Consider the following 27,069-nt stretch of genomic DNA (forward strand, 5'->3'; position numbering starts at 1 on the left):
TGTCTTGTCCCTTTGGGTCCCCTCCTGTCCCCTCCCGCCCTCCCCGTCCCCCTTGTCCCCTCCTGTCCCCATGTCCTGTCCCCTCCGTGTCCCTCCTTGTCCCCTCCTGTCCCTGTGCTCCCCCCGTCTCTGTGCCCTCCTGTCGCCCCCTTCTCCTTTGTCCCCTGTCCCATCAACCCCTGTCCCCTCCTCTCCCCGTGCCCCCTTTGTCCCCTCCTGTCCCCCTCCCCTTTTGTCCCCTGTCCCCTCCTGTCCTGCTCTCCCTGTCCCACTCTTGTCCCTCTGTGCCCTCTGTCCCCTCCCCCATCTCCCCCCGTCCCCTCAATCCCTGTCTCTGTCCCCTCCTGTCCCCCCCCTTTTAAACCCTGTCCCCTTCTGTCCCTTGCTGTCCCCTCCTCCTTGTGCCCCCATGCCCCCTTGTCCCTCTGTCCGCCCCGTGTCCCTCCCTGTCCCCTGCTCTGCCCCTTCTCTGTCCCCCACTGTCCCCCCCGTCTCTCGCTGTCCCCCGTGTCCCCCCCGTGTCCCCCCCTGTCCCCGCTCTGTCCCCTGTGTCCCCCCCGTGTCCCCCGTTTCCCCCATGTCCCCGCGCTGCCCCCACCCAGTGTCCCCCCCCGTCTCTCGCTGTCCCCAAACTGTCCCTGCACTGTCGCCCCACTGTCTCTCGCTGTCCCCCCATCTTCTCGTGCTGTCCCCGCGTGCTGTCCCCCCCGCTGTGTCCCCTCCTGTCCCTGTCCCCGCTCTGTCCCCTCCCTCTGTCCCCGCTCTGTCCCCGCTCTGTCCCCGCTCTGTCCCCGCTCTGTCCCCTCCTGTCCCTGTCCCCCCCCGTGTCCCCGTGCTGTCCCCCCGCGCTGTCCCCTCCTGTCGCTGTCCCCCCGCGCTGTCCCCGCGCTGTCGCGCCGCAGGTGACAATCCCGGCGGGGCGGTGGCACCGCGGGCTCGGGAAACTCTGAGTCACAACCGCGGGGCCACCGGGGGGGACACGGCCCAGGGGACAGCGGGGACACCTGGGGACAGCCGCAGCGCCCGGACACAGGTGGGGCACCTGTGGCACCCCGGGGACAGCGCGGGGACCCTGGGGACAGGGGGGGGACCCTGGGGACAGGGGGGGAACCCTGGGGACAGCTGCGACACCCGGGGGACAGTGGGGGGCCCTGGGGACAGCTGGGGACCCTTGGGGACAGCAGGGCCACCCTCAGCGACATTTGGGGACACTCGGGGCCATCTGGGCCCCTCTTGGGGACAGCTGTGGCACCCCGGTGACAGCTGGGGGACCCTTGGGGCACTCTCGGGGACACTTGGGGACACTCAGGGCCATCTGGGCCCCACTTGGTGACAGCTGGGGGACCCCTGGGGACAGCTGGGGGACCCCTGGGGCACTCTCGGGGACAGCTGGGCCACCCTCGGTGACACTTGGGGACACTCGGGGCCATCTGGGCCCTGCTTGGTGACAGCTGGGCCACCCTCAGTGACAGCTGGGGGACCCCTGGGCCACCCTTGGGGACAGCAGGGGGACATTGGGGACAGCTGGGCCACCCGTGGCAACCCTTGGGGACCCTCGGGGACATCTGGGGCCCCTCCTGGGGACAGCTGAGCCACCCCCGGGGCCTCTTGGGGACACCTCTGGGATGCCCAGGGACAGCTGGGCCACCCTGGTGACACCCTGGGACAGCTGGGGGACCCTGGGGACAGCTGAGCTGCCCCTCAGGCCCCTTGGGGACAGGTGAGGGACCCCTGGGGCACTCTTGGGGACAGGTGAGGGACCCTTGGGGACACCTGGGCCACCCCTGGGGCCTCCTTGGGGACACCTGTGGGACCCCGGGGACAGCTGGGCCACCCCTGGGGCCACCCTGGGGACACCATGGGAACAGGGGGCGACTCTTGGGGACAGCTGGGCCACCCTCAGGGACATTTGGGGACACTCGGGGCCATCTGGGGCCCCCCCGGGGCACTTGGGGCACTCTCGAGGCCACCTGGGCACGCTGGAACAGGTGGCACCGGTGCCACGGGGGGCCCTGGTGACATCGGTGACCCCGGTGGCACTCGGACAGGACAGGTGGCACTGGGGACACCGGGGGGGGGGAGGGGAACAGGTGCTGGGGGGGAGGGGAGGGGGGGGAGGGGAACCCACACTGGGCTGGGCTGGTTCTGCTGGGTTCTACTGGGCTGTACTGGTCTGTACTGGTTATACTGGGGGACACTGGGGGACACTGGGGGACACTGGGGGACACTGGTCATACTGGTCTGTACTGGTTGTACTGGGGGACACTGGGGGACACTGGTCTGTACTGGTCTGTACTGGTTTGTACTGGTCATACTGGGCTATACTGGGGGACACTGGTCATACTGGTCTGTACTGGTCTGTACTGGTTTACACTGGGTTATACTGGTCAGTACTCGTTTGTACTGGGTTATACTGGTTTGTATTAGTTATACTGGTCCATACTGGTCCATACTGGTCCATACTGGTTTACACTGGGTCATACTGGTCTGAACTGGTTTATATTGCATTATACTGATCTATACAGGGTTATACTGGTTTATACTGGTTCATACCGGTTTATACTGGTCCAGGCCATGGACACTCCCTCGGATGAAGGTGACGATGATGATGATGAGCAGGCTCAGGAGCGCCCCCTGCAGGTCTGTACTGGGTCATACTGGTTTGTACTGGTTCATACTGGTTACACTGGTTCATACTGGTTTATACTGGTCTGTACTCATCTGCAGGCCACGGATGCACCTTCAGAGGCCGATGATGATGATGAAGGTGACGATGATGACGATGGGCAAGGTCAGGAGCACCCCCTGCAGGTCTGTACTGGGTTATACTGGGTTATAGTGGTTATACTCATTCATACTGGTTTATACTGGTCTGTACTGGTTCATACTGGTCATTACTGGTCCGTACTGGTCTGCAGGCCACGGATGTCCCCTCAGACGCAGATGATGATGAAGATGACGATGATGATGATGAGCAGGCTCAGGAGCGCCTCCTGCAGGTCTGCACTGGTTTGTACTGATTATACTGGTTTATACTGGTTTGTACTGGTTCATACTGGTCCATACTGGTCTGCAGGCCACGGATGCACCTTCAGAGGCCGATGATGAAGGTGACGATGATGAGCAGGGTCAGGAGTGCCCCCTGCAGGTCTGTACTGGTTTGTACTGGTTCATACTGGTCTGCACTGATTCATACTGGTTCATACTGGTTTATACTGGTGGCAGATCATGGATGTCCGCGTGGAGGCCGCTGCTGATGAAGGTGACGATGACGATGATGAGGAGTCAGTAGCAGAAGCTCAGGAGCGGCTCCTGCAGGTCTGTACTGGTTGTACTGGTTGCACTGGTCTGTACTGGTTTGTACTGGTCTGTATTGGTCTGTACTGGGTTATACTGATTTATACTGGTTGTACTGGTCTGTACTGGTCCATACTGGTTTGTACTGGATATACTGGTCTGCATTGGTCCATACTGGTCCTTACTGGTTTATACCAGTCCATACCGGTCCATACCGGTCCATACTGGTTTATAACACCCCATACCGGTCCATACCGGTCCTTACCGGTCCGTACCGGTCCGTACTGGTCCATACTGGTCCATACTGGTCCCTGCAGGCGCTGATGGCCCGCGCGGACCGGGCGCTGCCCCGGCGGGCGCTGGAGCGGGACTGGTCCATACTGGGAGAGCTGGGCAGCGGCTCCTACGGGCGGGTGCTGCTGGCACGGCCCCGGCACGGAGGTGAGAGAGCACCTGGGCACACCTGGGATACACCTGGGGGCACCTGGGCACACCTGGGGACAGCTGGGGACAGCTGGGGACAGCTGGGGACACCTGGGGACAGGTGGGGATACACCTGGGGACACCTGGACACAGCTGGGCACAGCTGGGGGCACCTGGGGATACACCTGGGGACAGCTGGGGGCACATGGGCACACCTGAGGATATCTACAGACACACCTGGGCACACCTGGGCACACCTGGGGGCACCTGGGATATACATGGGCACACCTGGACACACCTGGGTACACCTGGGGATATCCACAGACACACCTGTGCACACCTGGGCACACCTGGGCAGCAGCTCCCATGGGTGCATGCTGCTGGCACAGGCCTGGCGCGGGGATGAGCGCACCTGGGGGCACCTGGGCACAGCTGTGCCTGTCCCTATCCCAGGTGTGTCACCTGTCCCAGGTGCGCAGGTGGCGCTGAAGCTGCTCTCCAAGGCGCGCACGCCCCGGTTCCGTTTCCTGCGCGAGTTCTGCACTCACCTGTGCCTGCGGGGGGCGCTCACCTGCGTCCAGGTGCTGCCGCTCGCCTTCGAGACGCCCACGGAGTTCGGCTTCGCCCAGGAGCTCGCACCTGCGGGGGACCTGTGCGGGCTGCTCACACCTGGGGTGAGTCACAGGTGAGGGACAGACAGGTGGGACAGGTGAGTCACAGGTGAGGGACAGGTATGACAGGTGAGACAGGTGAGGGACAGGTGAGGGACAGGTGAGATACAGGTGAGGGATGGAGCTCACACCTGCGGGGGACCTGTGCGGGCTGCTCACACCTGGGGTGAGTCACAGGTGAGACAGGTGAGGGACAGGTGGGGGACAGGTGTGAGGTGAGTGACAGGTGAGTGGGAAGAGGGAACAGTTTTGCACCCGGGTGGGAGGACAGGTGTGCCCAGGTGACCTCTCAGGTGACACAGCCCTGGCTGGGTGACAGAGCTGAGTGTCCCCAGGTGGTCCCCCATCCCCAGGTGTGTCCCCAGGTGTGTTCCTGTCCCCAGGTGCCACTGAGTGACCCCATAGGTGTGCCCCAGGTGTGTCCCCCAACCCCAGGTGGGTCTCCTGGAGCTGCAGGTGAATAACTGACCCCACCCAGGCGACCCCAGCTGTGTTACCTGTCCGTAGGTGTGCCCCCAGGTGTGACCCCCATCTCCAGGTGAACCCAGCTGTGTCCCCTACGCCCAGGTGTGACCCCAGGTGTGTCACCTGTCCCCAGGTGTGACTCCCATCTCTAGGTGACCCCAACTGTGTTACCTGTCCCCAGGTGTGCCCCCAGGTGTGCCCCCAGCTGTGTTCCCCATGCCCAGGTGTGCCCCCAGGTGCGTTACCTGTCCCCAGGTGTGCCCCCAGGTGTGACCCCATCTCTGTCCCCTGCCCGCAGGTGGGCCTGCCGGAGCCGCAGGTGAAGCGCTGCGCCGCCCAGGTGTGCTCGGCGCTGTGCTACCTGCACGGCCACGCCCTGGTGCACGCGGACCTCAAGCTGGACAACGTGCTGGCCTTCGACGCCGAGTGCCGCCTGGTCAAGCTCGCCGACTTCGGCCTGACGCGCGTGCAGGGCGCGCAGGTGCGCCCCGCCCCCGGCCACGCCCCCTACGCCGCCCCCGAGCTGCTGCCCCGCCCAGGTGAGCCGCACCTGCCGCACCTGCCGCACCTGGCGCCGCCCGTGGACACCTGGGCGCTGGGCGTGCTGCTCTTCGCGCTGCTCACCGGAACCTTCCCCTGGACTGCGCCTGCGCGCTCCGACCCCGCCTTCCGCCGCTTCCGCGCCTGGCACCGCCGCGCATGCGCAGCGGGGCAGGGGGCGGGGCCGGGCCAGGGGGCGGGGCCGCCGCCGCGCACCTGGCGGGGTTTGGGGGGGGCGGGGCTGGAGATGCTGCGGGGGCTGCTCCACCCCCAGGCCGGGAGGCGGAGCCCACCTGGGGCGGTGCTCGGGTACCTGGGGGAGGCGTGGCTGCGGCACGGCGGACAGGTGAGGGGGACAGGTGAGAGTGGGAGCGGACAGGTGAGCTCTGCAGGGGAGGGGGGACAGATGAGCCCGACAGGTGAGGAGGGAGAACAGGTGAGCTCTGAAAGTACGAGCAGCCAGGTGAGCTCTGCAGGTGAGTGGGGGAGTGGCCAGGTGAGCCCAACAGGTGAGGGGGGACAGGTGGGCTCTGAAAGTGGGAGCAGCCAGGTGAGCTCTGCAGGTGAGGGGGGACAGGTGAGTCCCACAGGTGGGAATGGCCAGGTGAGTTCTGCAGGTGATGGAAGGAGTGACCAGGTGAGCTCTGCAGGTGAGAGCAGCCAGGCGAGCTCTGCAGGTCAGGAGGGACAGGTGAGCCTCACAGGTGAGAGCAGTCAGGGATTCCCCACAAGTGGGAGCAGCCAGGTGAGCCCCACAGGTGAGTGGGGGAGTGGCCAGGTGAGCCCAACAGGTGAGTGGGGACAGGTGAGCTCTGCTGGTGGGAGCAGCCAAGTGAGCTCTGCAAGGGAGAGGGGACAGGTGAGCCCCACAGGTGACAATGAGAGTGGCCAGGTGAGCCCCACAGGTGAGAGCAGCCAGGTGAGCCCCACAGGTGAGGAGGGACAGGTGAGCTCCATAGGGGAGGGGGAACAGGTGAGTTCTGCTGGGGAGAGTGACCAGGTGAGCCCCACAGGTGAGGAGGGACAGGTGAGCCCCACAGGTGACTCCAGATCCCCCAGTAGTGAGGTGGGGACACCTGGACAGGTTAGGAGAACACCTGGGCAGGTGAGGGGAACACCTGGACATGGGATAGGGACACCTGGACAGGTGAGGGGAACATTTGGAGATGGGCTGGGAACACCTGGAATGAGATGGAAACACCTGGAGATGGGGTAGAGACACCTGGACAGGTGATGGGCACACCTGGACAGGTTAAGGACACACCTGGAGAGGGTCCAGTACACCTGGACAGGTGATGGATGCACCTGGGATGGGCTGGGAGCACCTGGATAGGTGATGGGCAGAGAGCCACACTTGGAGTTGTCTGTGCTCACCTGTGCTCACCTGTGCTCACCTGAGCTCACCTGGGAATCCCTGTGCTCACCTGGGGTCACTTGAGGTTACCTGGGCTCACCTGTGCTCACCTGGGCACACCTGGGGCTACCTGAGCTCACCTGGACTCACCTGTGCTCACCTGTAGCTACCTGTGCTCACCTGACCACACCTGAGCTCACCTGTGCATACCTGAGGTTACCTGGGGCTACCTGGGCACACCTGTGCTCACCTGGCATTACCTGTGCCCATCTGTGCTCACCTGGGCACACCTGTATTCACCTGGGCACCCCTGGGCACACCTGGGGATCCCTGGGAACACCTGGGGCTACCTGAGCTCACCTGGACTCACCTGGGCACACCTGGCATTCCCTGGACTCACCTGGGCACACCTGGGGCACACCTGGGGTTACCTGTGCACACCTGGGCTCACCTGGGCTCACCTGTGCACACGTGGGGATCCCGAATTCAATAAAATTCCCGGATTTTGGACTTTTGCCTCTTTCTTTTTTTTGTCCTTTTTTTACCTGTTTGGGTCTGGTGGGTGGGGGAGGGGCAGAAAATTGGGGGGAAATGGGGGAAAATGGGGAATAAAAGGGGAAAATGGGAATTTTTGGGGAAAATGGGAAAAATGGGGGGGAAATGGGGTAAATTGGGAAAAATGGAGGGAAAATGGGAGGAAATCAGGGAAAAGGGGGGAAATGGGGGAAAATGGGGGAAAATGGGGGAAAGAGAAAATTGGAATTTTTGGGAAAAATGGGGAAAATTGGGAAAATTGAGAAAAATTGAAAAAAATTGTGAAAAAATGGGGAAAATGGGAAAACTGGGGGGGGGGAGGATGGGGAAAAATTGGAAAACTGGAATTTTGGGGGGAAATGGGAAAAAATGGGGGGGAATGGGAAAAGTTGGAAAATAGTGGGGAAAATTGGAGCAAAACTTGGGGGGAAGGGGGGAAATTGGGGAAATTGGGGAAAAAGGGAAAAATGGGGGGATGGAAAAATTGGGGAAAAGGGGCGGGATGGGAATTTTGGGGGAAAATGGGGAAAAATTGGAAAAGTGGTGAAAAGGGGAAGGAAAGAAAAAGGCGGGAAAATTGGGGGGGAAATGGGGAAATTGGCTAAATATGGGGAATAAAAGGGCAATAATCCTTTAAAAGGATTTTTAAAGGAACTAAAGAAATTGAAATGGAATTTAAAAGGAATTTAAAGGGAATTTTAAAGACATTTAAAAGGGATTTTTAAAAGACTTTTACAGGTTTTTAAAAGGATTTTAAAGGAATTTAAAAGAATTTTTAAGGAACATAAAGGGAATTCTAAAGGAGTTTAAAGGTATTTTAAAAGAATTTTTAAAGTGTTTTAAAGGAATTTTCTGGGAATTTTAAAATAGTTTTAAGGATCGGGAGGATCAAAATCCCAATTTTTTCTCACTGAACCAACATCCAAATCCCCTCATTCCCACTTTTTCTCATCCTGGAATCCCTTATGCTGAATTCCCACAAAATCCCAGAAAATTCCTTGGAAAAAAAAAACCCTGACTCTTCTTTTCTCCAATCCCCAGAAGTTTTTTAAGGCAAATCCACCAAAATCCCCCCAAATTCCCAAATTGAACCAAATTCTCCAAATCCCCAATCCCCCAAATGCCCAAACCCCAAATCCCCAATCCTCAATCCCATAAATCCCAAATCCCCAATCCCAAATCTCAAATCCCATCAATCCTATAAATCCCAATCCCATAAATCCCCACATCCCCCAAATCCCCACATCCCCCAAATCCCCACATTCCCCAATTCCATAAATCCCCCAATGCCAAATCACCAATCTCAAATCCCATTTTTCCCACAGTCCCCCAAACCCCAAAAATCCCCCAAACCCCATAAATCCCCCCAAATCCCCCCAAACGATTCCGGTCCCTCCCGTTTCCCGCTGCCCTTTGGATCCGCGGCCGTTCCGGGGCCGAAGTTCCGGGAGCGGCTCCGAGGGAGCGGCCGCAGGTGGGGCCGGGATCTGGGGGGGATTTTGGGATCCCGGTGGATTTTCGGGAACATTTCTGCAGATCCCAGGGGATTTTTGAGATCCCGGTGGATTTTCGGGAACATTTCTGCAGATCCCGGAGGACTTTTGGGATCCTGGTGGGCTTTTGGGAATATTTCCCTGGATCCTGGTGGATTTTCAGGATCCCAGTGGATTTTTGGGAACGTTTCCCTTTTCCCTTTTCCCTTTTCCACCTTTTCCTTTTCCCCTGTTCCCTCCCCACCCCATTCCCGCTGTTCCCAACCCCAATTCCAGACCCTGACCCTGGAATTTCTCCTTCCCTGCAGGATTGGGATCGGGATCAGCACCGGCATTGGGATCAGGATCGCGATTGGGATCGGGATTGAGATTGGATCAGGATTGGGATTGGGATCGGGATTGGGATCAGGGATTAGATTGGGATCAGGATCGGGATCGGGATTGGATTGGGATCAGAATTGGGATTAGGATCAGGACTAGGATCAGGATTAGGACCGGGGCCAGGATCAGGATCAGGGATTGGGATCAGGAATAGAATTGGGATTGGGATTGGGATTGGGATTGGGATTGGGATTGGGATTGGGATCGGGATTGGGATCAGGGATTAGATTGGGATCAGGATCAGGATTGGGATTGGATTGGGATTAGGATCAGGATCGGGACTGGGACCAGGATCAGGATCAGGGATTGGGATTTGGAATAGAATTGGGATTGGGATTGGAATCGGGATCAGGAATAGGATCAGGACCGGGATTGGGATCAGGAATAGGATTAGGATCAGGATCGGGATCAAGAATAAGATCAGGAATAGGATCAGGACCAGGACTAGGATTGGGATTGGATCAGGATCAGGATCAGGACTGGGATCAGCATTGGGATCAGGAGTAGGATCGGGATTGGGATCAGGATCCGCATTGGGATCGGGATATTGGATTGGGATCAGAACCAGGATCAGAACCAGGATCAGGTCCAGGACCAGGAATGGGATCAGGAGTCCCGCCCCCGCTGCTGCCGCTGCTCCTGGTGCTCTCCGTGCTCCGTCCCATAACCGGTGAGTTTGTGGGATCGGGAATCGGCAATTCGGGATCCAAATCCCCACAGAGCCGTGATCCCATCCCGGGAACGGGGATCCTGAACTCTGGGAATGGGAAACCCCAAAAACCCCGGGAACGCCAAAAATCCTGGGAATGGGAAACCCCAAAAATCCCGAGATATTAAACACAGAATTCGGGAATATTGAATCCAAAGAATCCCAGAATGTGAATCTCAAAGAATTCCGGGATATTGAACCCCAAAAACCCCAGGAATGGGAAATCCTAAAATCCCAGGAATGTTAAACCCAAAAATCCCAGGAATGAGAAACCCCAAAAACCCAGGAAACAGAAACCCCCAAAACTCCGGGAACCCCCAAAATTCTGGGATACTGAACCCTAAAAATCTGGGAATGGGAAACCCCAAAAACTCTGTGAATGGGAAATCCTAAAATCCCAGGAATATTAAACCCAAAAATCCCAGGAATGAGAAACCCCAAAAACCCTGGGAAACAGAAACCCCAAAAATTCCGGGAACCCCAAAAATCCCGGGAATGGGAAACCCCAGAACTCTGGGATTTGGAACCCCAGAAATCCCGGGATATTGAACCCCAAAAATTTGGGAATATTGATCCCAATCAATTTGGGAACATTGATCAGAAAGAATTCTGGTATATTGATCCCAATCAATCCCAGAATATCGATTCCAATCAATTGTTTGGGATCAATAATCAATCTGGGAATATTGATCCCAATCAATCCCAGGATTATTGATCCAAATCAATCTGGGATTATTGATTCCAATCAATCCCAGGGGTTTTGACCCCAATCATTCAATGATTATTGACCCAAATCAGTTGGGGAATATTGACCCAAATCAATTCAGGATTATTGACCCAAATCAATTCAGGATTATTGATCCAAATGAGTTTGAGAATATTGATACCAAACAATTTGGGAATATTGATGCCAATCAATTCTGGATTACTGATCCCAATCAATCTGGGGTTACTGACCCAAATAAATTCCAGGATTATTGACCCAAATCAATCCATGATGATTGATCCCAAACTATCTGGGAATATTAACACCAACCAATTCTGAATTATCGATCGCAATCACTCTGAGATTATTGACCCAAATCAATTGGGGAATAGTGACCCAAATTGGAGATTTTTGCCCCCAAATCCTCTTTCCCCCCCGGTCACCTCGGTGATTTTCCCTCCCGTCCCTGCAGGGACGCTCCGGGCGCCGCTGCTGGTGCTGGAGGGGCCGGGCCCGGCCGGGATCCGCCTGCGGTGCCTCGCGGAGCCGCCGGAGCCGAACCTGCGCCTGCTCTGGGGCTCCGGGCCCGGCCGGGACCCCCCGGCGGCTGCGGAGGATCCCGGGGACCCCCAAAATTCCCAGAACAATTCTGGAAATTCCCAAAATGCCGAGATCTCGCTGCTGCTCCGGCCGGGCTCCGGCACCGCCGGCGCCGTGTGCCGGGCCCTGGGCCCGGAACCGGGATCGGCCGCCGAGTCCGCCGTGGTCATCGCCGGTGAGGGGCCGGGAAATCGGGAATTCTGCACCCAATGGGAAAATCCAGCGGGGTTTGGGTTTTGGGGTGGTTTTTTGAGGTAATTTTGTAGGTTTTCTGGAGTGGTTTTTTGGGTTTTCTGGGATTTTCTGGTGTTTTCTGGGATTTTCTGGGGTTTTCTTGGGGTTTCCGGTGTTGCCTGGGATTTTCTGGGTTTTTCTGGAATTTTTCAGTGTTTTCTTGGATTTTCTGGGCTTCCAGGGGGTTTTGGAGATTTTCTTGAGTTTCCCGGGGTTTTCTGGGCTTTTCTGGGGTTTTCTGGACTTTTCTGGGATTTTCCAGCGTTTTCTGGGGTTTTCTTGGGTTTTCCATGTTGTTTTTTTTTTTTATTTTCTGAATATTTCTGCACTTTTCTGGTGTTTTCTGGGGTTTTCCGGGGTTTTTTGTGTGTTTTCTGAGCTTTTCTGGCATATTCTGGGGTTTCCCGAGTGTTTCCAAGGTTTTCTGGGATTTTCCAGGGTTTTCTGGGGTTTTCTGAGTTTTTCTGGGTTTTTCTGGAAATTTTTCAGGGTTTCCCGGGATTTTCTGGTGTTTTCCAGCATTTTCCGGCATTTTCTGGGATTTTCCGGGGTTTTCTGGGGTTTTCTTGGGTTTTCTGCGGTTTTCCAGATTTTTGGGGGGATTTTCCAGGGATTTCCAGGTTTTTGGGAAATTTTCTGTTGTTTTTTGGGACTTTCCAGCGTTTTCTGGGATTTTCTTGGGTTTTCTGGGGATTTTGGGCATTTTCTGGAGTTTTCAGTGTTTTCGGGGGTTTTCCAGATTTTTGGGGGATTTTCCAGTGTTTCCCAGGGTTTTCTGGGATTTTCTGGGGTTTTTCTTGGGTTTTCCAGCATTTTCCGGAGGTTTCTGGGATTTTCTGGGGTTTTCTGGGGGTTTGGGAAGGTCCCAAATTGGGCGGGATGGTTTTCTGTGGGATGGGATTCCCAGTTTGGGATGGGATTCCCAGTTTATGGCTGGAATTCCCATTTTTAATGAAATTCCCTTTTTTTTTTGGCCACAATTCCCATTTTTTGCCATAATTCCAATTTTGTAATGGAACTAACATTTTTAACAGAGTTACCGATTTTTTTGGCCATAGTTCCCAATTTTTAATGGAATTCCCATTTTTCCCCATAATTCCCATTTTTTACAGAATTCCTTTTTTTGACAGAATTCCCACTTTTTGTGCAGTTCCTCGGGTTTTTTTTCCATAACTCCCATTTTCTGATGGAATTCCTGTATTTTTGGCCATAATTCCCTTTTTTTTTTACAGAATTCCTGGGGTTTTTTTGCCATAATTACATTATTTATGGAATTACCATTTTTTTGGCCGTAATTCCCATTTTCTGATGGAATTCCTGGGGGTTTTTGCCATAATTCCCATTTTCTATGGAATTCCAGTGGTTTTTTTGCCATAATTCCCATTTTTAATAGAATTCCCATTTTATTTGCCATAATTACCATTTTTTGATGGAATTCCCGGATTTTTTTTTGCCGTAATTCCAGTTTTTTTACATAATTCCTGTTTTTTGCCATAATCCCCTTTTTAAAATGGAATTTTTTTGACCACAATTCCCATTTTCTTTGGCCAGAATACCCATTTTTTTACTGAATTCCAGGGGCTTTTCTTCCATAATTCCCATTTTTCTGCAATTCCCGGGTTCCTTTCCAGACGTTTTCTTCCCGTCTCCGTCGCCGTGGCTCCCGGCCTTCGTCCTGCTCCTCATCCTCGCGCTGTGCCTGGTGCTGGCCGCCGCCTTCCGCCTGCGCCGTGAGCGGAAAAATCCCCAAAAATCAAAATTTTCCATTTTTCCTCCCTTTCCCCCCTTTTTATTCCCTTTTTTCCCCTTTTCCCACCTTTTTTATTTCCCTTTTCCCCCTTTTTTTCCCTTTCCCCCTCTTTTTCTTCCCTTTTAATTTCCTTTTTATTTCCCTTTTCTCCCCTTTTTATTTCCCCTTTTCCCCCCCAATTTCCCTCTTTTTTCTCCCTTTTCCCTCTATTTCCATTTTTATTTCTGTTTTTCCCCTCTTTTCTCCCTTTTTATTTCCCTTTTTCTTCCCTTTTCCCCACTTTAAATTTCCTTTATTATTTTCCCCTTTTTATTTCCCCTTTCCCCCCCAATTTCCCCCTTTTCCCTCATTTTATTTCCCTTTCATTTCTATTTTTCCCTCTTTTCCTCCTATTTCCCTTTTTATTCCATTTTCCCTCCTTTCTATTTCCCTCTTTTCCCTGTTTTCCTCCCCTTTTATTTCCTTTTTCCCCATTTCCCCCCGTTTCCCCTTTTCAATTCCCTTTTTTCTTCTTTCCCCTTTTTTATTTCCTTTCCCCCCCATTTTCCCCTCTTTTTCTTCACTTTTTTCCCTCTTTTCCCTTTTTTCTTCCCTTTCCCCCCTTTCTATTTCCCTTTTATTTCTGTTTTTCTTCCCTTTTTCTCTCTTGTTTTATTTCTCTTTTCCCTTTTCTTCTTCCCTTTCCCCCCTTTTTGTTTCCCTTTTTCTTCCTCCTCTTTTTCTGTTTTTCCCCATTTTTCCATTTTTCCCATTTCTGGCCTTTTCCCCCTCATTTTTCCCCTTTTCCTCCTTTTCCCCTTCAATTTTTCCGTTTTTCGTTTTCTTCCCCATTTCCATTTTTCTTTCCCCTTTTCCCTTTTACTCCCTTTATTTCATTAATTAAAAATTCATTATTTCCTGTTCATTAGCCATTCAGTACCCATTAATTGCTCATTAATTACCCAGTAATTTATCCATTATTTACTCATTAATTACCCAATAATAACCCATTATTGACCCATTAATTACCAATTAACCACTCCTAATTTATTCAATAATTACCAAATAATTATCCATTAATAACCAATTAACTGCCAATTAATTACTCATCATTAATTACCCATTCATCACCCATAATGTCCCCATTTATTACCCATTAATTTCTCATTAATTACCCAACATTTACCAATTAATTACCCATGATGTATCATTCAATTATCCATTAATTATCCATTAATTTCCCATTATCTGCCCATTAATTTCCCATTAATTATCTCCTAATTACCTGTTCTCCAGGAGACCGCCGGATTCTGGCTCAGGAGCGTGAGTGCATTAATGAATTGCATTTATTAATTATTAATTAATTATTCATGATTTATATTATTTTTCAATATTTAAATTAAATTTAAATTTAAATAATTTTAAATTTAGATTAATTTTAATCAAAAAGAAAGCAAAATTAAATACTATATAAAATGAAATGAAATAAATTAAACTAAATTAAATTGAGATGAAATAAAATTGAAAATTAAATTAAGTAAAATCGATGAAATTAAATGAAATTAAATGATATGAAATAAATTAAATTTTTAAAAATATAATAAAATAAATGAAATTAAATGAAATTAAATTATATTTTAAAAATAGAATGAAATATGAAATGTAATGAAATTATAAATAAAAAATAAAAATGAAATGAAATAAAATATGAAACGAAAATAAATAAAAAGAAAATAAATGAAATAAAATAAAACTTCAAAAATTAAAGACTACATAAACAAAAATTCCATTTAAAATCCCATTTGCTCTCCCGTTCCCAGGGAAATCCCAGCAGGAAATCAGCGAGGGTGAGCTCAGCTCTGGAATTCCCCAAATCCCCAAAATTCCCAAAGTTCCAGTCCCTAAATCCCCAAATCCCAGGAATTCCCGAAATTTCCTGCTCTTAAATCCCAAATATTCCCCAAATTTCCTCAAAATTTCCATTCATAAATCCTAAAAATTACCCAAATTCCCCAAAACCCTGTGCCTAAATCCCAAATTCCCCGAAATTCCCGTCTCTAAATTCCCAGATCCTCCTGGAATTCCTGAATTCGAGTCCCTAAATCCCCAAAAACCCCCCAAAATTCTCATTCCTAAATCCCAAAATTCCCCAAAATTCCCATCCCTAAATCCCAAAACTTCCTGGAATCCTCCAAAATTCCTGCTCGTAAATCCCCAAATTCCCCAAAATTCCCATTCCCAAATCCCAAAAATTCCCCAAATTCCCCAAATTCCCCTAAAATTTCTGGAATTCCCAAAAATTCCCGTCCCCAAATCCCCAAATCCCCAAATCCCCAAATTCCCGAATTTCCGAATCCCCAAATTCCCGAATTCCCGAATTCCCGAATTCCCAAATCCCCAAATCCCCAAATTCCCAAATTCCCCGAATCCCCAAATTCCCGAATTCCCAAATCCCCAAATTCCCAAATCCCCAAATTCCCAAATTCCCGAATCCCCGCAGAGACCGAGGAGCTCAGGATGGAGCTGGGTAAGAGCTGCACTCATTCATTAATAGCCACTGATTAATTCATTATTACAGTTAATAAACAATTAGCCGCTAATTATTAATTTATTAGCATTTTATTAATTTGTTATCAGCCCCTAATGAATGATATATTAGCTGCTAATTAGCTAATTATTAATCCTAGATTAATTATTTATTAGACTTAGGTTAATTATCTAAATAGTGATTGATTAGACATAGACTAATTGACTATTACAAATAGGCTAATTAATTATTTATTAGACGTAGATGAATTAATTATTGATTAGACATAGACTAATTATAATAACACGTAGACTAATTAATTATTACAAATAGACTAATTAATTATTTATTAGACACAGATAAATTAATTATTGATTAGACATAGACTTATTATTATTACATGTAGAATAATTATTTATTAGACGCGGATCAATTAATTATTGATCATATATAGACTAATTAATGATTTATTAAACAATGACTAATTAATAGGGACGTTAATTATTAGACTCGAATTCTTTATTAGCTTTATTCTGATTATTATTTCAATTAATATTTGTAATTATATTCTTAGATTTAATTATTATATTAATTGTAATTTTAATTATTTAGCTAAAAAGTTTGTAATAATTAATGAATAAATAATTAAATTTATATTGAATACAATAGTTAATTAGCAATAAAAAGTGAATTAATTATAATTAGATAATTGTATATTAAATACAATATAATAATTTAAAACATTCAGTAATTAATAATAATAAAGTATATAAAATATAATAAAATAAAGTAATAATAATTAATAATTAATAATTAATTATCTTAAGATTAGCAATAAAAATATGAAAGAATGATAATGAATTAATAATTACTAACTCATAAATGAAAATAATAAATAAAAATAAAAATTAAAAAAATAATAAATCCATTAATTATTTATGTATAGCAGCCACTATTCATTATTAGTCTGGCACTAATTAATGATTAATTGCCAATTAATAATTTCCATTTTTCTCTTATTTCCAGAGGAGGTGACGGGGAAACTCCAGAGGGGTAAAAATGCCAAAGCTGCGATTTTGGGAATTGAGATTTCTGCTAATTAGTTCCGTAATTAATTAGTTAATTAATCAATTCATTCAGCAATTAATTATTTATCAGGGGGAAAATTTGAGATTATTTTGGGAAAAAGACGCAAAAAAAAGTGAAATTTCAAATTAATTTAAAATTTGCTTAAGCCTGAATTAATTATGGATTAATTAATTAAAATAATATTTTAATATTTGATAATTATCATTAATGTATAATAATTATTTCAGATTTCTAATATCAAATTATTAATAAATTATATATTAATAATTGTTATTTTCTCTTAATTAAAAATAAAAATATTCATTAATAGTTATTCATTTCTATCAATAAAATTAATTTCTAGGAATTAGTTAACAATAACAAATTATTAACTCTTAATATTAATTTATAACTATTATTTTTATTTTCTAATAATAAATTCATAATAATAAAGTATTAATTATTATCAATGTCTAATAAAGACAATTTTCTAGGAAGAAAATAATACTATTGCAATATTAATTAATAATCAACAATTTCTAATAGAATTTAAGTTTCTCATAATAAATTAATAATAATATAATATCAATTAATAGTAATTTTAAATAAAATTTATTTTCAGATATTAAAATAATGATAAAACATTCATTAGTAATTATGAATTTCTAGTAAATAATTGAATTCTCTTAAGTAAATAATAAAGAAATATTCATTATTAATTATTGATTGCTAATAATAAATTCAATTATCTAATAGTAAATTAATAATAAGAAATTATTCATTATAATCATAAATGTATAAAAATAAATTTTCTAGTAATTAATTACAATTAGTCATTAATAATGATTAGTTTTAACAATAATTTTATAATAATTCATTATTTTAAAGATTGATATTTATTAATTATTCATTTATAATAATATATTAATTTTAAGTAATTAATACTTATGAGTTATTCATTAACAAATATTAATTTCTAATAATTAATTATTTAATTAATTGATATCCCAGAATTCCCCAATTTCCTTTTCTGCCCCCGCAGAGAAACTGGAGATGGACGCAAGACTGGGTGAGGCTCTAATTAATGATTGATTAGCCAGGGACTAATTAACGATTGATTAGACATTGACTAATTAATGACTGATTAGACAGAGGCTACTTAGTGATTGATCAGGCATTGACTAATTAATAGCTGATTGGAGAGGGACTCATTAAAGATTGATTAGACAGAGTGTAATAAATGATTGATTAGATATTGGCTAATTAACGATTGATTAAACACAGACCAATTAATGATTGATTAGGCATTGTCTCATTAATGATTGTTTAGTCAGGGACTCATTAATGATTGATTAGAGGCTAAATAGTAATTGATTAGGCATTTATTAATTTATTATTAGACAGAGACTAATTAATGATTGATTATACAGAGACTAATTAATGATTGATTGGGCATTGACCAATGATCGATTAGACAGGGACTAATAATGATTATTTAGAAATAGGCCATTTAATGATTGATTAGACAGAGAATAATTAATGACTGATTAGACATTGACACAGGTGTCATACAGGTGTCACACACAGGTGTCCCTCAGGTGTCACACTCAGGTGTCACACAGGTGTCACACACAGGTGTCACACTCAGGTGTCCCTCAGGTGTCACACTCAGGTGTCCCCCAGGTGTCCCTCAGGTGTCACACACAGGTGTCACACACAGGTGTCACACAGGTGTCACACACAGGTGTCACACACAGGTGTCCCTCAGGTGTCACACACAGGTGTCACACACAGGTGTCACACACAGGTGTCACACAGGTGTCACACAGGTGTCACACACAGGTGTCCCTCAGGTGTCACACACAGGTGTCACACAGGTGTCACACAGGTGTCACACACAGGTGTCACACACAGGTGTCCCTCAGGTGTCCCTCAGGTGTCACTCAGGTGTCCCTCAGGTGTCACACAGGTGTCCCCCCTGACCTCTCGGCGCTCTCGTTCCAGAGCAGCTCCAGGCCCAGCTCGGTGAGTGGTTCCCGCCCCCCGGCCATATGCAAATGAGCTGCCCTTAATGAGCGTTAATGGCCGTCAATCAGTGATAATTACCGGTAATTAGCGCTGCTGCTCTCCCGCAGATTTCCGAAGGGCCCAGAGCCATGCAGGTGAGTGCGGCCCGAGCCTTCCTCTTCTTCATCCTCCTCTTCCTCATCGTCCCCTTCCTCATCCTCATCCTCATCCACATCTTCTTCCTCTTCCTCTTCCCCTTCCTCATCCTCATCCTCATTTTCTTCCTCTTCCTCATCCTCATCCTCATCTTCTTCCTCTTCCCCTTCCCCTTCCCCTTCCCTTTCCTCATCCTCATCCTCTCCCTCTTCCCCTTCTCCATTTCTCTTCCTCTTCCTCCATTTCCTCCTCCGCTTTCTGTTCCCGTTTCTCTTCCTCTTCCTTTTCTCCTTCCTCTTCCTCTTCCTTGTCCTCTTCCTGTCCCTGTTTCTCTTCCTCATCCTCTTCTCCTTCCTCATCCTCATTTCCATCCTCTTCCTTTTCCTCTTCTTTTGCCTTTTCTCATTTTCCCTTTCCTCTCCCAAACAACACCACACAATATTGAGTGATATCACCTGATATCAAACTAAATCAAACGGTATCAAATGATATCACATCATCAACGATATCGCATGGTATCAAACAATATAAAATTGTATCAGATTATATCCCACGATAGCCTACGATATCAAACGCTATCAAGCGCTATCAAACCCCTATCAACCCCCTATCAAACCCCATCAAACACTACTGAACCCTATCAAATGCTATCAAACCCTATCAAACACTATTGAATTCTATCAAATTCTATCAAACCCTATCAAACGCTATCAAACACTATCAAAACACTATCAAACCCTATAAAAAACCTATCAAACCCTATCAAATCCCTATCAAATGCTATCAAACCCTATCAAACCCCTTTTAAACCCTAACAAATCCTATCAAAACCCTACCAAACCTTATCAACCTCTATCAAACTCTATCAAACACTATCATAAACCTATCAAAACCCTATCAAACCTTTATCAAACGTTCCCCGCCCCCCTCTTTCCCAGTCTCGCTGACGCTGGACGAGAGCTGCACCCACCCGGCCCTGCTGATCTGGGGCCGATCCTGGATCTGCCCCAATCCTGGATCCCAAATCCCCGGCCCCGATCCCGGATCCCAAATCCCCGGCCCCGATCCCGGATCCCAAATCCCCGGCCCCGATCCCCGATCCCAAATCCTCAGCCCCAATCCCCGATCCCAAATCCTCAGCCCCGATCCCGGATCCCAAATCCCCAGCCCCAATCCCGAATCCCAAATCCCCAGCCCCAATCCCCGATCCCAAATTCCCGGCCCCAATCCCGGATCCCAAATCCCCGGCCCCGATCCCGGATCCCAAATCCCCGGTCCCGATCCCGGATCCCAAATCCCCAGCCCCGATCCCAGATCCCAAATCCTCAGCCCCGATCCCGGATCCCAAATCCCCAGCCCCGATCCCAGATCCCAAATCCCCGGCCCCGATCCCGGATCCCAAATCCCCGGCCCCAATCCCGGATTCCAAATCCCCGGCCCCGATCCCGGATCCCAAATCCCCGGCCCCAATCCCGGATCCCAAATTCCCGGCCCCGATCCCCGATCCCAGCCCCACCTGGGGGCCCTGGCTGTGGCTCGGGAGGGATTTTCCCATGGGAAGCACTACTGGGAAGTGGAGCTGGGACATAGCAGCGACTGGGAGCTGGGCGTGCTCCCAGAGGAGATCCGGGATTCCATCCGGGATTCCCTGAGGGATTCCATTCGGGATCCCATCCGGGATTCCACCCTGGATTCCATCCCAGATTCCCTGCAGGATGAGTCCCTGAGGGATGATTCCCTGCGAGATTCTGTTCGGGATCCCATCCTGGATTCTCTGCAGGATCCCCTGGGGAATTCCACCCCAAATCCCATCCCAGATCCCATCCCAAATTCCATCCCCAATTCCCTGCAGGATCCCATCCCAGATCCCATTCGGGATTCCATCCCAAATCCCACCCTGGATCCCACCCCGGATTGCCACCGGTACCACCCCGTCCCGTCCATCCCGGGGGCTGCGGCCCCATCCCTGGCCCCATCCCTGGCCCCATCCCTGGCCCCATCCCTGGCCCCATCGCTGGCGTTTTCCCGGGGCGCGTTCCGGCTGCGGGGCGGGCGGCTGCAGCGGAGCCCGGGGCGCTGCCGCGTGCTCGGGGTGCTGCTGGACCTCGAGCGGCGCCGGCTCCGGTTCTTCGACGCCGAGGAGCAGCAGCTCCTGGGATCTGTGCCGCTGGAAATCCCCGGGAATCTGTTCCCGTTCTTCAGGCCGGGATCGGGCGGGAGTGGGCTGGGGATCCGCCCCGTCAGGGCTTGAAACAGACCTGGGGAATATTTGGGTGTAAAAATTAAATTTTCAGGTGTATTTTCAAATTATTCTCATTTTAAAATTCCAATTATCCCCTAGAAAAAAAAAAACACTTTGAAATGTTTGCATTTAAAAATTAAATTCCCTGTTAAATAAGCAAAAAATTCTCATTTTATTATTTCAAATATTCACTGACACTAACCCTAACCATAACACTAACTCTAACCCTAATCCTTACCCAAACCCAAATTAGAATTTAAAGATCATAATAATTCCTATTTTAATATTACACTTATCCCCTAACCATGACAGTGACGATGACCCAAAACCAAAACGTGACCCTAACCCTAACATTTTTATATTCAAATTATTATAATTTTAAAATTCCAATTATCCCCTAACCCCAACCCTAACCTCAAACCTAAGCAGAACACATTGGAATATTCACTTTTAAAAATGAAATCCCAATTAGATATTCAAACTATTTTCATTTTAATATTCCAAATACTTACAAACTGTTATTATGACCTTTACACTAACCCTAACCCAAATTCCAATAGGAATATTCAAATTATTCACATTTAACATTCCAATTATCCCCTAATCCTGACCTTAATCCCATGCAAAATTCTGACCCTAAACCTAAACCTAACACTAACCATTAATCTAACCTTAACCCAAATTCCCATTTAAATATTCCAATTAATTCCATTTTAATATTCCAAATATTTCCTGATCCCAACCCTGACCCTGACCCTAACCCTATGGAATATTCACATCTAAAAATTAAATTCCCAGTTAAATATTGAAATTATTCTCATTTTAAAATTCCAATTATCCCCAAACCCTAACCCTAACACAAACCCTTTGAAATGTTTGTGTTTAAAAATTAAATTTCCTGTTAAATATTCAAGATATTCTCATTTTAACATTCCAAAAATTTACTAACAGTAACCATGACCTTAATCCTAACCCTAATCCTAAATCTAATGCTAACTCAAATTCTCATTTAAATATTCAAATTATTTACAGTTTAATATTCCCAATATTCCGTGACCCTAACCCTGACCCTAACCTTATGTAATATTAGCATTAAAAAGTTAAATTCCCTGTTAAATACTCATATTATTATCATTTTAATATTCCAATTATCCCCTAACTCTGGCCCCAACCCCAACCAAAACCCTAAACCTAAACCTAAACCTAACCCAAATTCATATTTAAATATTAAAATTATTTGCATTTTAATATTCCAAATATTCCCTGACCCTAAACCTCACCCTATATGCTTTAAAAAATTATTTTAAAATTATTATATAAAACATATTATATTAAATATTATAAAAAGTCAAAATTTAAATTATTCTCATTTAAATATACCAATTATCACTCACCCTAGGCGACAGCAAAGGGGATGGACATGGGGACACCCAGCAGGAAAGGATGAATTGAGAAGAAAATCCAAATTTGTGGGCAGCAAACATGAGGGGAGAAAAGGGCAGAAAGAGTGAGGTAAAAAATAGGAAAGATAAGAGAAAAAAGGGTGGAAAATGTGAGAGAAAAAATTGTGGGAAACGTGAGGGAAGAAAATGGAGGAAAATGTGAGGTAAAAAATGGGAAATGTGAGGGGAAAATGGTGGAAAGCTCAGGGGAGAAACTGTTGGGAAATGGGAGGGGGAAAGAGGGCAGAAAATATGAGGCAAAAAATGGAAAATGTGAGGGGGAAAATGGGTGGGAAATGTGAGTGGGAAAAAGAGGGGGAAACGTGAGGGGAGAAAAGGGCGGGAAAACGTGAGGGGAGAAATGGAGGTAAACATGAGGGGGAAAAGAGCAGAAAAGGTGAGGCAAAAAATAGGAAAGATAAGGGGGAAAAGGGTGAGAAACATGAGGGGAGAAGAGGGAAACATGAAGGGAGAAAATGGAGGGAAACATGAGGGGAGAAAATGGTGGGAAATGTGAGGGGAGAAAATGGAGGGAAACATGAGGGAAAAGGGACAGCAAAGGTGAGGTAAAAAATTAGAAACGTGAGGGGAAAATGGGTGGGAAATGTGAGAGGAAAAATGGTGGGAAACATGAGGGGGGAAAATGGGGGGAAACATGAGGGGGGAAAATGGGGGAAACGTGAGGGGGGGAAATGGGGGGAAACGTGAGGTAAAAAATGGGAAATGTGAGAGAAAAAAGGGTAGGAAACATCAGAGGAGAAACTGTTGGGAAATGTGAGGGAGGAAGCGGGCAGAAAATATGAGGTAAAAAATGGGAAATGTGAGGGGGAAAATGGGTGGGAAATGTGGGAGGAACAAGAGCAGGAAACGTGAGGGGAGAAAAGAGCAGGAAATGTGAGGGGATAAGGGCATGATACATGAAGGAAAGAGGGCGGAAAACATAAGGTAAGGAAATGGGAAACATGAGGGGGAAAGAGGGTGGAAAATATAAGGTAAAAAATGAGAAATAAGAGGGTGAAAATTGTGGAAGGCGTGAGGGGAGAAACTTGGGAAATGGGAGGGAGAGAGGGACAGAAAAGGTGAAGTAAAAAAACGAGAAATGTGAGGGGAAAATGGGTGGGAAATGTGAGGGGAAAAAAAAGAGTTGGAAACGTGAGGGGAGAAAAGGATGGAAAATGTGAGAGGAAAAATGGTGGGAATGGTGAGGGGAAAAAAGGTGGGGGGAGAAATTGTTGGGAAATGTGAGGGGGAAAGAGGGCAGAAAATATGAAGTAAAAAGTAAAATATAAAATAGGAAGTAAAAATGGGAAATATGAGAGGGAAATGGGTAGGAAATGTGAGAGGAAAAAGAGCAGGAAACGTGGGGGGAGAAAAGGGCGGGAAATGTGAGGGGAGAAAAGGGCAGGAAACATAAGGTAAGAAAATGGGAAACATGAGGCGGAAAGAGGGTGAAAAACATGAGGTAAAAAATGAGAAATAAGAGGATGAAAATGGTGGGAAGTGTGAGGGGAGAGAATGTTGGGGAACATGAGGGGGAAAAGGAGCAGGAAAATGTGAGATAAAAAATGGAAAATGTGAGGGGGGGAAAAGGGCGGGAAATATGAGGGGAGAAAATGCTGGGAAATGGGAGGAGGGAAAGAAGGTGGAAAACCTGAGGTACAAAATGGGAAATAAGAGGTGGGGGAAAGGCCAGAAAACGTGAGGTAAAAATGAGAAATAAGAGAGTGAAAATGGCGGGAAGTATGAGGGGAGAAAATGTTGAGAAATGTGAGGGGGAAAGAGGGTGGAAATTATGAGGTAACAAATGGGAAACCTGAGGGGGGAAATGGCAGGAAACGTGAGGGGGAAAAGGCCGGAAAATGTGAGGTAAAAAATTGGAAATAAGAGGGTGAAAATGGTGGGAAATGTGAGGGGGGGAAAGGAAGGGTGGGAAGTGTGAGGCAAAAACCAGGAAATGTCAGGAGACAAAATGGTGGGAAGTGTGAGGAGGGAAAAGTGTTGCAAACCTGAGGTAAAAAAATGGGAAATAAGAGAGGGAAATGGCAGGAAACATGAGGCGGGGAAAGAGCAGAAAATTTGAGGTAGAAAGTGGGAAATAAGAGAGGGAAATGGCAGGAAACATGAAAGGAAGAAACTGGAAATGTGAGGGGGAAAGGGGGTGGAAAATGTGAGGTAAAAAATTGGAAACAGGAGGGAAAAAATGGGAAATAAGAAGTGAAAGAGGTGGAAAACGTGTGGAAAAAATGGGAAATAAGAGGGTGAAAATGGCAGGAAATGTGAGGGAAAATGTTGGGAAATGTGGGCCTATCCACCAATGGTCCTTGTGGAGGATATAATAATAGTAGTAGTAGTAGTAGTAGTAGTAGTAGTAGTAGTAGTAGTAGTAGTAGTAGTAGTAGTAGTAGTAGTAATAATAATAACAATAATAATATCGTAAGACTATAATGACTACTTTTATTTTTTCTAGTAGATTTATATATTATATTGCTATATAATTTTTTATTTTATTTTATTTTACTTTATAAATGTATTATTATCATAATTATTTGCGTTGTTATTAATAATGGTTGTAGTTGTAGTAGTAATAGTAAAAATGTTATTTTGAAGTAAACCCCGAAAATCCCTCACTCGGGGAGGAAGAAGCCAACAAACAGCCCTCCGGTTTTTTTGGGAAAAACCCAAATCTAGTTATTTCTCTATTCCCCTGCACGGAAATGCGTTTGTGGAGAAAGCTGAGGGTTTCTGGGGTTAAATTCCACCAAAAATCTCCAATTCCGTATTCGGTTCTCTGTCTGGGGCAGCTCTGCCGCGTTCTGCCCCTCCCTGCCCCAACCCCGGCGAGTTAAAATCCCCCAAACCCGCGGGTTTCTCCCCAAAACCTCAGGTTTTTCCCCAGAACCTCGGGTTTCTCCCCAAAACCTCTGGTTTCTCCCCAAAACCTCATGGTTTTCCCTAAAACCTTGGGGTTTTCTCCCTAACATCACGTGTTTCTCCCAAAACCCGCGAGATTTTCCCCCAAAACCTCCAGGTTTTCCTTAAAACCTCGATTTTCTCCCTAAAATATCGGGTTTCCTCCCTGAAACATCGGGTTTTTCCCTAAAACCTCTTTTTTCTTTTTCCCAGAATCCCTTTTTTGCCCTCAAAACCTCGTTTAGTTTTCTCCCCAAACCCTTTTTTTTTCCCCCTACAACCGCTCGATTTTAACCTACAACCGCTCTATTTTTCCCCAAATCCTCGAGGTTTTCCCGAAAATCACGAGGTTTCTCCCGAAATCCTCGGGTTTCTCCCCCAAATCCCCCGATTATTTCCCCAAACCCGCGAGTTTTTCTCCAAATCGCCTTGAGTCCTGTCCTGTAGGCGCGTGTTGCAGAGCCCGGATAGCTCAGTCGGTAGAGCATCAGACTTTTAATCTGAGGGTCCAGGGTTCAAGTCCCTGTTCGGGCGACTCTTCTTTTTCTCTCTTTTTTCACTTTTCCCCATTTTTTCATTTTTTTCCACTTTTTTTCGCTTTTTTCCTCTTTTTCCAGCCCTTCCCGGGGGTTTCCCGCCCCCTCCCGCAGGGGCGGCCCCGCGGTCTCTTTTTCGTGGCGGAGGGAGCGGGACGCAGCATTGCGGGCGGTCCCATGGTGTAATGGTGAGCACTCTGGACTCTGAATCCAGCGATCCGAGTTCGAATCTCGGTGGGACCTGCGCCTCCTTTTGCGGCAGCACCGCCCAGACCCCGCCCCGGGGTGTCCCCGCAGTGTCCCTGATTTGGGGGTGTCCCCGGGGTGTTCCCGCTTCAGGAGTGTCCCCGAGGTGTTCCTGCTTTGGGGATGTCCCCGAAGTGTCCCTAGGGTGTTCCTGAGGTCTCCCGGGGTGTCCCTGCTTTGGAATTGTCCCTCAGGTGCCCCTGAGCTGTCTTTGGGGTGTCCCTGAGGTGTCCCCGGGATGTCCGGTGTCCCTGGGCTGTCGTTGATGTGTCTCCTAGGATGTCCCTGCTCCGAGGGGTGTCCCTCAGGTGTCCCTCAGGTGTCCCTGGGGTATCCTCGAGGTGTCCCCAGGGTGTCCCCGGGGTGTCACCGAGGTGTCTCTGGGATGTCCCAGATGGACAGCCAGGCTGACAGAGGCTGGACAGATGGACAAAGGCTGGACAGATGGACAGCTGGGCTGGCAGAGACCAGACAGCTGGACAGAGGCCGGACAGCCAGACAGATGGACAGCCAGGCTGGCAGAGGGTGGATGGCTGGACAGAGGCCAGACAGCCGGACAGAGGCTGGACAGATGGACAGATGGGCTGGCAGAGGCTGGACAGTCAGACAGAGGCCGGACACCTGGACAGCCAGACTGGCAGAGGCCAGACAGCTGGACAGAGGCTGGACAGCCGGACAGATGGACAGCCAGGCTGGCAGAGGCTGGACAGCTGGACAGAGGCCAGACAGCCAGACAGAGGCTGGACAGATGGACATCTGGGCAGCTCAACAGACATCCAGCTGGACAGACAGCCAGCCG

General features: G+C 47.7%; 1 protein-coding gene and 2 non-coding genes across 3 annotated transcripts; all 3 read left to right on the forward strand.

Annotated features, from left to right (window-relative positions):
- Window positions 1–924: 924 nt before the first annotated feature.
- On the forward strand, window positions 925–26,210 carry LOC132085709 (uncharacterized). The gene is made up of 22 exons (XM_059491143.1): window positions 925–1,033; window positions 2,526–2,640; window positions 2,728–2,811; window positions 2,919–2,999; window positions 3,077–3,148; window positions 3,226–3,318; window positions 3,615–3,738; window positions 4,200–4,255; window positions 4,302–4,394; window positions 5,081–5,092; window positions 5,155–5,755; window positions 11,046–11,348; window positions 13,039–13,137; window positions 14,433–14,459; window positions 14,957–14,983; window positions 17,774–17,800; window positions 18,736–18,756; window positions 18,867–18,893; window positions 19,833–19,920; window positions 20,407–20,541; window positions 20,875–21,133; window positions 26,106–26,210. Exons 2-22 carry the CDS (start codon window positions 2,575–2,577, stop codon window positions 26,208–26,210), a joined length of 2,400 nt encoding a protein of 799 aa, XP_059347126.1. The 5' UTR covers window positions 925–1,033; window positions 2,526–2,574.
- On the forward strand, window positions 25,950–26,022 carry TRNAK-UUU (transfer RNA lysine (anticodon UUU)). Its single transcript has one exon. It is a non-coding gene; the product is annotated as a tRNA-Lys (tRNA).
- On the forward strand, window positions 26,196–26,267 carry TRNAQ-CUG (transfer RNA glutamine (anticodon CUG)). The gene has a single exon. It is a non-coding gene; the product is annotated as a tRNA-Gln (tRNA).
- Window positions 26,268–27,069: the final 802 nt, after the last annotated feature.

The sequence above is a fragment of the Ammospiza nelsoni genome, chromosome 32 (genome assembly GCF_027579445.1).
Source record: "Ammospiza nelsoni isolate bAmmNel1 chromosome 32, bAmmNel1.pri, whole genome shotgun sequence".
Classification (NCBI taxonomy): Eukaryota; Metazoa; Chordata; class Aves; order Passeriformes; family Passerellidae; genus Ammospiza; species Ammospiza nelsoni.

Bases quoted from the DNA above. Each gene is read 5' to 3' on its own strand.
- LOC132085709 (XM_059491143.1), top strand. From the start codon at position 2,575: ATGGACACTCCCTCGGATGAAGGTGACGATGATGATGATGAGCAGGCT. The intron at 2,641-2,727 runs GTCTGTACTGGG...ACTCATCTGCAG, and splicing joins CTCAGGAGCGCCCCCTGCAG to GCCACGGATGCACCTTCAGA. The intron at 5,756-11,045 runs GTGAGAGTGGGA...CCGTCCCTGCAG, and splicing joins CGGACAGGTGAGGGGGACAG to GGACGCTCCGGGCGCCGCTG.